The sequence below is a fragment of the Delphinus delphis genome, chromosome 7 (assembly GCF_949987515.2).
Source record: "Delphinus delphis chromosome 7, mDelDel1.2, whole genome shotgun sequence".
NCBI lineage: Eukaryota > Metazoa > Chordata > Mammalia > Artiodactyla > Delphinidae > Delphinus > Delphinus delphis.
In genome coordinates, this window is record NC_082689.1 from 114031668 (window position 1) to 114044423 (window position 12756).

A 12756-nucleotide genomic window follows, 5' to 3' on the forward strand; every position below is an offset into this window, starting at 1 on the left:
AAAGCAATCTTGAGAACGAAAAACAGAGCTGGAGGAATCAGGCTCCCTGACTTCAGACTATACTACAAAGCTACAGTAATCAAGACAGTATGGTACTGGCACAAAAACAGAAAGATAGATCAATGGAAAAGGATAGAGAGCCCAGAGATAAACCCACGCACATATGGTCACCTTATCTTTGATAAAGGAGGCAGGAATGTACAGTGGAGAAAGGACAGCCTCTTCAATAAGTGGTGCTGGGAAAACTGGACAGGTACATGTAAAAGTATGAGATTAGATCACTCCCTAACACCATACACAAAAATAAGCTCAAAATGGATTAAAGACCTAAATGTAAGGCCAGAAACTATCAAACTCTTAGAGGAAAACATAGGCAGAACACTCTATGACATAAATCACAGCAAGATCCTTTTGGACCCACCTCCGAGAGAAATGGAAATAAAAACAAAAATAAACAAATGGGACCTAATGAAACTTCAAAGCTTTTGCACAGCAAAGGAAACCATAAACAAGACCAAAAGACAACCCTCAGAATGGGAGAAAATATTTGCAAATGAAGCAACTGACAAAGAATTAATTTCCAAAATTTACAGCTCATGCAGCTCAATAACAAAAAAACAAACAACCCAATCCAAAAATGGGCAGAAGACCTAAATAGACATTTCTCCAAAGAAGATATACAGACTGCCAACAAACACATGAAAGAATGCTCAACATCATTAATCATTAGGGAAATGCAAATCAAAACTACAATGAGATATCATCTCACACCAGTCAGAATGGCCATCATCAAAAAATCTAGAAACAATAAATGCTGGAGAGGGTGTGGAGAAAAGCGAACACTCTTGTACTGCTGGTGGGAATGTGAATTGGTTCAGCCACTATGGAGAACAGTACGGAGGTTCCTTAAAAAACTACAAATAGAACTACCATATGACCCAGCAATCCCACTACTGGGCATATACCCTGAGAAAACCAAAATTCAAAAAGAGTCATGTACCAAAATGTTCACTGCAGCTCTATTTACAATAGCCCGGAGATGGAAACAACCTAAGTGCCCATCATCGGATGAATGGATAAAGAAGATGTGGCACATATATACAATGGGATATTACTCAGCCATAAAAAGAAACGAAATTGAGCTATTTGTAATGAGGTGGATAGACCTAGAGTCTGTCATACAGAGTGAAGTAAGTCAGAAAGAAAAAGACAAATACCGTATGCTAACACATATATATGGAATTTAAGAAAAAAAAATGTCATGAAGAACCTAGGGGTAAGACAGGAATAAAGACACAGACCTACTGGAGAACGGACTTGAGGATATGGGGAGGGGGAAGGGTGAGCTGTGACAGGGCGAGAGAGAGGCATGGACATATGTACACTAACAAACGTAAGGTAGATAGCTAGTAGGAAGCAGCCGCATGGCACAGGGATATCGGCTCAGTGCTTTGTGACCGCCTGGAGGGGTGGGATAGGGAGGGTGGGAGGGAGGGAGACGCAAGAGAGAAGAGATATGGGAACATATGTATATGTATAACTGATTCACTTTGTTATAAAGCAGAAACTAACACACCATTGTAAAGCAATTATACCCCAATAAAGATGTTAAAAAAAAAAAAAAAAGAATAAGTCAGGTCTCATTCCTCCTCTGTCCGACCCCCTCCACGGGCCCCAACTCACTCTGCGTGAAAGCCAGTTTCACCAAGCCTTGACCGACCAGCACAGCCAGCCCCTGAACTCTGGCCTTACCCTACTGCCCCTTCACTCACTGGGTACCAGGTACACTGGCCTCCCGGGCTTTTCTTGATCCCAGCAGGCCCACTGCGGCCTCAGGCCCTTTGCGCTTGCTGTCTCTCCTGCCTGTATCACTCTTTGGCTTATTTCTGCATGGCTCATCCCTTTCAGTTCTTTGCTTGAATATCATCTTCTCAGTGAGGATTTCTTGATTTCCTCTTTCAAGATGGCACCCTCATCCACCCAGTGCTCCTAACCCCATTCCTGAATTGTTCGTCTCTCCCCACTAAGCTGTAAGTAAGTTCCATGAAGGCAGAGATGAGTCCCTTTTGTTCCCTGGAGTGACTGCAGTTCCTACAACACTTCCTGGCCCGTGATGACTCACTAAGTTTTTGTGCATGTTGTTCAGACGCAGTCCCCCAAGGACAGCAGTCATGGCAGGGATTGGGGTAAACCCCAGATTCCTCCACTGGGCTCCCCCCACCACAAAAGGAGCAACAAGCACCTTCTTCGGCCTCCGGGGGGCCGTGAGCCCCTGTCCTGCTCGCCACACCCACCCTGGCCCAGCACTCACCATCCACTGGATTGAGGTAGTCATGGAGATGGGGTGCACTGGCCGCACCCCCGCTCTGCATCAGCAGGTCCCCATATGGCGTGGGGTGGCCTGCCATGAGGGGCATCTGGTGGTAATAGTCTGAGGGGTTGGTGCTTGAAGGGGGGAGGCCAAGCAGCCCCCTCTCCTTCAGGTGTTCGTGGGCAACTGCGGGCAGGAGGGAGGGAGAGGAAGAAACTGTCAGAACCCGGCCAGAAAGAAGAGAAACATGCACCTGGCCCGAGGAGGCCCCTCCGGGCCCTGCAGCCCTCCCCTGCCCTCTGGGTCCCTGGGTCCCCCTCCCCCGCCGTCCCTGGTCAGGCTGGGGCGGGGCTGTTTCTGCTGATGGGGCAGCCAGATCCCAGCCTGCACATTCCTCCACTTGCTCAAAGCCGTAAACAACTGCTTCCTTCTCCCAGCCCCACAGATGCCCAGAGCTCCAGGGTCCGTGGTCCGGCACAGTCTCCAAAGGAAAAAGAAGATGAAGTCGGAGGTGCCAGGGTGGCCAGACAGCTGGGCGCCAGGTCAGACTCACCCAGCACTCGAAGTGGGATGGCAGGCGAGCGCTCGCCCGCCCTGGCCACCTGTCAGAACCTGGGCGGGCGGTCCACCTCCAGTCCCGCACTCAGCCCTGCCGGGGCTTAGCAAAGAGGCCGGGAGGATGAACTTCAGAGTACCTTGAGGGGGCCTGGCACTCAGGGGTGTGGTGTTAGTTAAAGCGGGGCTTGGAAGCCAAACATACCCCTCAGGGGTCCTGGCTTTTACCAGGTGTGCAAAATTAAGAAGGTGCCACCTCTCTGAGCTGGCTCAGTTTTCCATCTGTAAAATGGGGGTAATAATACCCACCAGTCAAATTACTATTAAAAATGACAGGGCTTCCCTGGTGGCGCAGTGGTTGAGAGTCCGCCTGCCAATGCACGGGACGCGGGTTCGTGCCCTGGTCCGGGAGGATCCACATGCCGCGGAGCGGCTAGGTCCGTGAGCCATGGCCGCTGAGCCTGCGCGTCCGGAGCCTGTGCTCCGCAACGGGAGATGCCACAGCAGTGAGAGGCCCACGTACCGCAAAACAAAAAAGGTATCATCAGCCAACGTTGTGCTGGGCGTTCCACTGGGTGGGTGCAGTCACAGGGCTGAGGGGATAACATCCACTCTCTGGTTCCACTAGCATCACACCATGAGCTGATCCCCTCAGCAGATGAGGACTCTGGCACTTAAAGAGATAAAGATGTTGCCCAAGGCCACACAGCAGGGAGTTTGAATCCAGAGCCCGGGAATTGGCCTCCTTGCTATTAGTCTTGGCAGGTGTCAAAGGAGATACACACAGTCCGGGCAGAAGGAAGCAGCTGGTCCGTGGAAGCCATCACCCTCCCCTTCCTCCTCTCCCTCTCCCGCTCTATCCTCTAGGGACAGCCCTAGCCTGCAGCCCCGCGGCCTCTGCCTGGCCTGCCTGTGCCTGAAATGCCCTCCCCTCCCCCTTCTTGCTTGTGCCTCTTCGCTGAAGCCTTCCTTGAGGGCCCATTGTTCACACACACACACACACACACACACACACACACACACACAGAGTCTGGTCTGGCGGACCCTGCCTCTGCTCCTCGACCCTGCTACAGACGTCTCTCAGGGCCCTCCCTGACGCAGGCCTCGAGGGGACCGCCCCATCTCCGTGTGTATTAGTTTCCTCGGGCTGCTGTAACAAGTTAGTACAGGCTTGCTAACTGCTGCGAAAATGCATTTTTATTCTCCCTCAGGTCTTGAGGCCAGAAGTCCAAAATCAAGGTGTCAGCGGGGCCACCCACTCTGGAGGCTTTAGGGGAAAACCTGTTTCTTGCCTATTCCAGCTTCTGGGAGTTGCCAGCTTCCTTGGCTTGTGGCCACATCACTCCCATCTTTGCGTTGTCTTCTTATCTATGTGTCCCTTATAAGGACACTTGTCATTGGATTTAAGGATAATCCAGGATGATCTCTTCAACTCAGAATCGCCAACTTAATCACATCGGCAGAGAGCCTTTTTCCACATGAGGCCATGCTCTCGGGTTCAGGGCTTAGGACGTACATGTATCTTCCTGAGGGCACCATGCCGCCCGCTGCACCACATGTGAACTTCAAGGCAGGAGCAGTGTCTTGGACCCTGGCCTGCACTGCCAGGAGAGGCTGGGGAGCTCCGGTCCACTTCCCAGGAGACACGGGCTCTGTGTGGATGTGTCACACCCTTTGGCGCGTCCTGGATTGGTCGCGGCCACTCAGGGGCCCACGCAGAGTTCAGGGCCAGGAGCAGTGGTGAAGGGCCATTTCTGAATGGCCCCATCCTGGCTGGCCATCTTCATGTCTCACGGCTGCAGCCATTCACCTTGTCTGGTTTTTCTTTGTGACTCTGCCCTTTTCTGTCTCAAATGAATTGAACAGGGTTGCCATCTGACTGAGCTGGGCCACTCAGTATCCTCTCAGGAGGGACACAAAGTCACTGGTGGTCACCCCGGAGCCTTGGGGCTGGGGTCCCGTTTAGAGGCCATGCGTTGACCTGCCAGAGATGTCGACAGAAACCTGCCCAGCTCTGCCTTCGTTCTGCTCTGGGGGGGGGCCCTGAGACACCCCGATACAACACCTACTCTGCTTAACACCAGCTTCTGCAGACTTTGGCATCTTGCAACCAAGTAATTCTCACCTAAGATAGGACCTCCATGAATAAACAGATGTCACCATTCTTATTATGTAATTTGCATGCCAAGGCTGTTTATGAATAGTGCTTTTTTCCATAAATTTATTTATTTATTATTCATTTTTGGCTGTGTTGGGTCTTCGCTGCTGCGTGCAGGCTTTCTCTAGTTGCAGTGAGTGGCGGCTACTCTTGGTTGTGGTGCACGGGCTTCTCATTGTGGTGGCTTCTCTTGTTGTGGAGCATGGGCTCTAGGCACGTGGGCTTCAGTAGTTGTGGCACGTGGGCTCAGTAGTTGTCGCTCATGGGCTCTAGAGCACAGGCTCAGTAGCTGTGGCTCGTGGGCTCTAGAGCGCAGCCTCAGTAGTTGTGGCACATGGGCTCAGTAGTTGTCGCTCGTGGGCTCTAGAGCACAGGCTCAGTAGTTGTGGCACGTGGGCTCAGTAGTTGTGGCTCACGGGCTCTAGAGCGCAGGCTCAGTGGTTATGGCGCACGGGCTTAGGTGCTCCGTGGCATGTGGTAGCTTCCCGGACCAGGGCTCGAACCTGTGTCCCCTGCATCAGCAGGCGGATTCTTAACCACTGCGCCACCTGGGAAGTCCTACGAATAGTTCTTTAATGAGCGCAAAAACCAATGCACCCCTGGTTCCCTTGTCTTGGACCACTCATTTATCGAAAGACCTACTGTTGATGGGGGGCAGGGAGGAAGGCCAGCCACTGACCATCCCACGGACAGCAGCTGAGGAATGACCAGCATTAGAGTTAGCATCCCTCCCCCCACCCTGCTGCCCCAGGCCCTCCCGACTCACCGTCCGCAGGGCTGAGGCCCCTGGCCGCAGAGATGGCGGGGTGCGTGGGGCTGCCGTGCACAGCGCAGAGGTACTGCTCCATGTGGGAGCTCACGTACGGGTGTGGGGCGTTGAAGGGGGACTCCCCAGGGCCGGCAGGGTGTGGGGAAAGTCGGATCAATGAGATATCCGAGATGACCGGGCTGCCACTCAGGGCGGGAGGCCTGCAGAGACAAAGGGGAACATTTTAAGAAGGTGTGGCCCACCCAGGAGGATGCCCAGGGAACCCCGTTAAGGAGCAGAACCAAACGGGCGGCTGCACCTTTATTTATTCGCCAACATTCCCTGGTCACCCTCATACAGAGTCTCAAATCTCATACACTAGCCAGGAAATGCAGATGGAAAGCTCCCGGGGCTGGTGCAGCAGCCCACCCACCCGTCTCATGTTGGTGATGGAATTCTGCACACACAGAGCTGGATGTGCTGGACCACAAGCTCGGCAGGCCACACACCTCTCTGCGAGTCGTCGTCACTGCTTCCCCGGTGCCCGCTCAGGAGCAGACGCATTAACAAGTAAGTCTCCGAAATGGACGCATGCCCGCATCCTACCAACTGGTATGAAAACAGGCCATGAAAACACTAACACCAGGGGGAAGATACAAAGAGCTCATCTTCCTAACAGAACTGAGGAAAAGAGAAATCAGGAGATGCCCTGAAAGATGGAGAATTTGGGGCTTCCGTGGGACAATCCCTGCAGTGAAGCACTCAGCCACGGGATCGGCTGTAAAAGAAAAGCTCAGGATTCAAGGAGCCTTTGGAAACGCTGAGCCGTCATGAAAATTTTGGAATACCGTTCCAGCTTTCCTTACATGGAACTCCTTCTCATGTTCCCAGAGTATCCCTTCTCTGACGCCCACTGACCATCGGGCACGCAGCTGGCGTGGTCCCCTGGGCTAGGGCTGGTGTGGCCGCGGCCCATTTCTATGGTCAGCCCTGCTCAGCTCAACAGAAGGACAGGCCTGCTCCCCGGGGGCCTCCAAGCAGCTGTTAGCATGTTAGTTACAAGGGTATTTTGAGGTCATCTACTCCAAAACTTGCCCATATTAAAGTAAAAATCAGACTGGGGGGAGCTGCTGTGAAAGCACCACTAAGTCACTGGAACCAAATCTAAAGATTTCATTTTCGATTTTTCAGAAAATAGGGGCCTCTCTGTGACTTGACACAGTGCAAAGAATATGTGTTCAAATCAGACCAACCTGCATTAGAATCTCAGTCACTATGGAGAACAGTATGGAGGTTCCTTAAAAAACTAAAAACAGAGCTACCATATGACCCAGCGATCCCACTCCTGGGCATATATCCAGAGAAAACACTAATTTGAAAAGGTACACGCACCTCAATATTCATAGCAGCACTATTTACAACAGCCAGGACATGGAAACAACCTAAATGTCATTGACAGATGAATGGATAAAGCAGATGTGGTACATATATAGAACGGAATATTACTCAGCCATAAAAAATAAAGAAATAATTCCATTTGCAGCAACATGGATGGCCCTAGAGATTATCATACTAAGTGAAGTAAATCAGACAAAGACAAATACCATATGATGTCACTTAAATTTGAAATCTAAAAAAATGATACGAATAAACTTATTTACAAAATAGAAATAGACTCACAGACATAGAAAACAAACTTATGGTTACCAAAGAGGAAAAGTAAGGGGAGGGATAAATTAGGAGTTTGGGATTAACAGATACACTCTACTATACATAAAATAAATAAACAACAAGGACCCAGTGTATAGCACAGGGAACTATACTCAATATCTTGTAATAAACTATAATGAAAAAGAATCTAAAAAAAAAGAAAATATATATATATATATATATAACTGAGTCACTTTGCTGTACACCTGAAACTGATAGAACATTGTAAATGAACTATATTTCAATAAAAATTTTAAAAAAGAACCTGAGCCTTCATCAGCTCAGTTACTCTGAGCAAGTAACTTAACCTCACCAAGCCTCAGTTTCCTCATCTGTAAAATGGGGATAACAACAGTGCCCATTTCCTAGGGTTGCCATGAGGATGAAATTCCCCCAAATGGTGCCTGAGACAGCCACCAGTCAATAAGTGAGAGTTGTTATTACAGCATTAGTACCACACTTTGAGGGCAAAATCCAGATGTGCCTGGGAAGCCCTCAAAACCTTGACGTCGGATGTGTGAAAAAGTGCTGTGAGAACCGGTTACTTCAGAGAGGGCATGACTTGTCCATGGGCTGGAGCACACCAGAGCTAATTACTGATTATGTGCAACAGGGCATGAAAACTGCGCTTATGACACAGTGCGAACCAGGACCCAAACAGGTGACATCCAGATGTCTTAACATCTGGGTTACACAAGCTCCGTGCTCAGAGGCCGCTCTACAGGCCTGGGTGTATGCATTCTGCTACTTTATTTTCGAGCTTTTGCAGATGTAATTGCAACGGATGTGCTGATCCAATGGACCCGCCGGGGCACTTCCACGCTGTGGTGTTTTCAGCCATGCCAATTCTTGGCCTACCTGTACCCTATACCTCGTCAGGGCAATTCCTTCTCTTCCCTGCAAGCCTGGGTCAAGGGACCCCGGTGGTCAGTGGTGCTCTCCCTGAAACCCCTTCCCCTGACATGAGGTCTCTGCTCCCCCTGGGGGGCATGGTTCCCATCTTAGGTGGGCAGGTGTGTTTCCCAGGCAACCAGGGAGCAGGGCGTGTCCCAGGCACCGCTGCATCGAGCATCTGGCAGGCAACTGTTATCCCGCAGGTGTTCAGAGGTATCTTCAGAGCCAGTGATGGTGACACATCTGTGAACCAGGCACTGAGCCTGGCAGAAGGGAGCCTCTGCCATCAGTCACAGCCTCCAGCTATCCTCACTCACAAGCCGCCATTAGAGGCCAGGCCACCTGTGAGGAAACTGCACTGGGTGCCAGGGACCAAAGCAGTGGCTCCGCTTTGGGCCACAGAGGCCACAGGGGAGAAGAGTGAGTAAGCGATGCGTCTCCTGCCCCGAGAGCCTTGGTCCACCACTGGGCACTCAAGGCAGGGTAGGTTTCAGGGCCCACAGGATGCTGGCCAGGTTCGAGGGCAGGGCAGCCTGGCGTTACTGAAGCTGGTGGCCCTAAGTGGCCTGGCCGGGCCTCCCTAGCAACACGTCACCCTGTGGGGTGCAAGGACCACAGCTAAGGCCCCACAAGGCAAGCCAGTGATTATGTGGGGATTTAAAGGAACACATGGAGGGTACACGGTGGCCCTGGTCTGTCCAAGGCGACTCCCATCCCACCGGCCAAACAGGAGGCTGGAGGGGGTCTTGTCATGGCAACGTGCACCCCGCTGTGGGGCTGCCTGGCGGGGCCGGAATCAGTGCAGCCTCAGCAGCTGGGCCCGGAGGTGGCAGGTGGGGGCCGAGTCCCCATGCTGAAAAGCTGGGACTTTTATCTCTACACCTCTGCCACCACCCTTTGGAGGAGAGTGACCTCTGTTATCCCCTTGCCATCACATTATTCTCCAAGGAAAGGGAGAGGAGCTCGAGGTTCTTCCAGGCCACGCCCCTCCCCACAGGGATGCTGACTTCAGAACAGCAGCCCGTGATGATGGCCAGCCTGATGGCCGCTGGGAGGAGACGTGAAAACTCTGGCACCAACAATGCACCTCACCCACGAGGGCTCTGGGTCCAGAGACGGAGGTCACCCCACAAGCCGTGTGGCCAGAGACGCAGGCCGGGACTCAACCCAAGCTGCCTCACTGCCGGGACGGTGCCGCCCTCAGCCCAGGCTCTCCCTGCCCCAACAGGGAACAGTCGGGGACTCCTTGTCCCCTTGGTGTGACACAGCAGAAGCTTGGAGAGGCCACTGCCTGCCCCTAAGCAGATTCGACAGGGGATGGCCGTGAGGTGGGTTAGGTAACAACAGAGCTGATGAAAGGGTGCACAGAACAGCCCCTGCCCTTCCGGTTCCAGGCCTGGGAGTGGGGTCTGGGCCAGCAGAGCCTCCCAGGGGGGACAGAAGCAAAGGTGAGTCCTGGCAACGCAGAGCACAGCTGGGTTCTGGAGCCTGTCCAGGGGGACCCAGGTCGGCGTCCGGAAGCAGTGGGACAGGGCCAACCCCGATCCTTCCCACTTAGCTGGGTGGCCGCGGCCAGGATGCTGTTCCTCTCTGGTGCCTCTCCAGGAGGTAGACAAAGACCAGCGCTGGGCACATGGTAGGGGGTTCACAGCACTAAGCCCCTTCCCTCCCTTTTCAGCAACAAGCCAGCTCGGGGTGCGCAGTGTCTGCTGACCTGGGCCTGCGGGACCCAAGACAACAGGCCCATTAACACAGCTACAGACGACTGTTGAGACACCTCCTCTGGGAAGCCTCCTTAGATGTCCCCTCTGCATGGCACCGCTCAGCTGTGCCCTGACCTGGCATTTCCGTAAGACTGGGTGCCAGCTGCCACGGGGTCACATGCATGTATTTCGTTTACTAATCTAAATTCAGAAATCCACAAAGTAGGCACCTTATGCCCATTTTACAGATGAGAACACTCTCAGAAAGGCTAGGTCCCTTGCCGAAGGTCACTCAGAGAGCAAGTCTCGGAACCACAACCAATCCAGGCGGGTCTGGACCCGAGCCTGTACCTGGGCCCGTCCCCTGGCAGAGAAGCGGGTGCTCTTGACGACTGCGACGTTTTGTGAGCGAGCGGGGCTCTGGCGGGTGCAGGATCAGGGAGGTGGCGGCGGCACTGGAGAAGAAAAGAACTCACCCCCCCATCCCCCGCCCCGCTCCAGCTCCCTCTATCCTCACCCCCACTCCCATCCCATCACCACGCACAATCAAGTCAGCTTTCAGGAGGGAGACGGAGCCTCTCCCTCACACTGTGTTGTGAAGGACTGATAGGCTCCAGGGTCACAAATGTTCCAGGAGACTGTCATTTTAACAGACCAAACAAAGCCGAAGGAATGAATCTCAAATGGCAGAATTCGAAGCATTAGGAATGCATCCGAGGGACCAGGGGCCTTCCCAGCAGCCCTGAACTCACAGCAACACAGCCACCCTTCAAGGCTGGTCCTTCAGGGACCAGAGCTGCTCTTTCTTGGACGCTTGCCCCATCCCGCCTGACAGACAGTCCCCACACAGGCGGTGCTATCAGTGCTGGGGAACCAAGAACAGTGCCATCGGACCTACCAGGCAAGGCAGATGCTGTGAAATCAGAGCTGCTGCTTCAGGCCACCCCTCAGCCACAGCCTCCCTTTCTTCTTCCATTTCCACGCTGTGGGCTGCGGGATCCCGACCCTGGTCTTAGCCGTGGCCCATCCAGGCCTTGAATTCTGGCAACTGGGCAGAGACTCAAGGAAGGGACCTTGAGGATGGGAGGAGGGACCAGATGTGTGAGCTCATTTTAAAAGATGGTCACATTCTCCCGGGCTGTAGGCACACACGTGTTTATACTCACACGCTTGCAGGCCTCAGTCAACCGGACCGGCAAAGTCAGCCTTTCTGCAGGCTGCTCGGTTTGGACACTACCTTTATGCATTGCCTTCTACCCTTCGGTCCAGCTCTGAGCTCGTCTGAGCCTGACTCTATCAACTGTTTCTTCCCATATTTGTTAATCTTCCCAAGAAAATTGCCCCAAGCCCTTGCTCTGTTCCCAGCGACCTGTAGGGAGCTCAGAGCCCAAGTGGAAGAGGCACAAACAAATCAGTTTAAAGATTCCAGCAGAGGAACAAATTCCCTAACTCTGTCTGAAGGTTCCTCAGAGGTGACCTTGAGCTGGGCTCTGAAGGATGAATAGGAGCTCATGAGCACATTGCAAATAAAGGAAGCAGCAAGTGCAGGGAAAGGCTAGAGCATAAGAACGTGTGTTTGAAGGTTATATCTTGGGGGAAGCAGCAGAGCCCAATCTGCTGCTGGGTGGGCGATCTGTGTTGGACCCACTTCCCTTCTTCTGCTGTGGGTGGGCGACATGTAGCCTGTGCCCTGACGATCAGACGTTCCATATCCCTGGGCACCATCAGAGATGGGCATGTGCCCCCAGACAGCCCCTTTGGCTGAAATCTTTGGGAAAGAAGTATGCTCTGTCCACAGAGGTTGCTGTGTGGGTGGAGCCACTGGGGGCCCTGAAGGGAGAGGCCAGGAACAGAGATGATACACAAACATCAGAGCTGAACGCCGTGGAACCAGTTTTTTGAATTGAGCCCCTGGAGAGGGATCTGGCTTTGCCAGAAGCTGGTACCCTCGGCCTTTTCAGTTCTCTGAGCCAATGCATTTGTTTGTTTGTTTCAACCAGTTTCAGCTGACTTTTTCTGTCTTAGGCAACTGCCAGGGCCTGTCAAGGCGAGCCTTGACTAATCAGCCTTCCCCTGCCCGGAGTGATCCAGCGGCCCGGCTTCCCGCAAGGCAGACCGGATCCGTAGTTCCTTGGGCCTGTGCACCCTCTGGCCTGCAGGCATCCTGTCCATAGCTGCTGGGCGGCACGGGCAGCTGTGCTGGCCCTTCCGTTTGTGTGTGTGTGTGTGTATGCGTGCACGTGTGTGTGTGTGTGTCCTTCTCCCTGGAGGCAAGCCCAGCAAAGGGCCTCTCCTTAGCAGGTTCTTTCCTGTTTCCCTCCCTCCCTCCCTCTTGGGAGGGCCCTGCCGACCCCCCGGACAAGATTTCAGGGCTAGGCCACCAGCCGGGCGAAGAAAGGAGGAAAAGGGACCAAGCAAGTGCAGACCTAGCTGGCCAGTTGCCGTTCCAGCCTAAGTGGGTGCTGCCGGGGACGCTATTCCTGAACACGTGGTCAACATTCGCTGGACGCCAATGGCGTGCGGCATGTCCAGCAACTCCGCAAGGCAGGTCGTATTGCCCCCATTGCAAAGAGGAGGAAACCCGAGGCTCGGGGCCGTTAGGAGCCTCGCCCGAGGTTGCAGAGCTTTAAGGGGCCGAGCGCCTTTCTGACTCTGGGAAGGCAGACTCAGCCTTCTG

The 12756-nt window shown here is 53.2% G+C and overlaps 1 protein-coding gene across 1 annotated transcript in view; it reads right to left on the reverse strand.

Annotated features, from left to right (window-relative positions):
• The window catches only part of GLI2 (GLI family zinc finger 2), a 183716-nt gene that overhangs the window by 33472 nt on the left and 137488 nt on the right, over positions 1 to 12756 (reverse strand). Inside the window, exons 3-4 of the mRNA XM_060015748.1 lie at positions 5791 to 5993; positions 2312 to 2497 (exon numbers count right to left, since the gene is read on the reverse strand). Coding sequence (XP_059871731.1) covers positions 2312 to 2497; positions 5791 to 5993 — 389 coding nt within the window. The remainder of the gene's footprint in view (positions 1 to 2311; positions 2498 to 5790; positions 5994 to 12756) is intronic.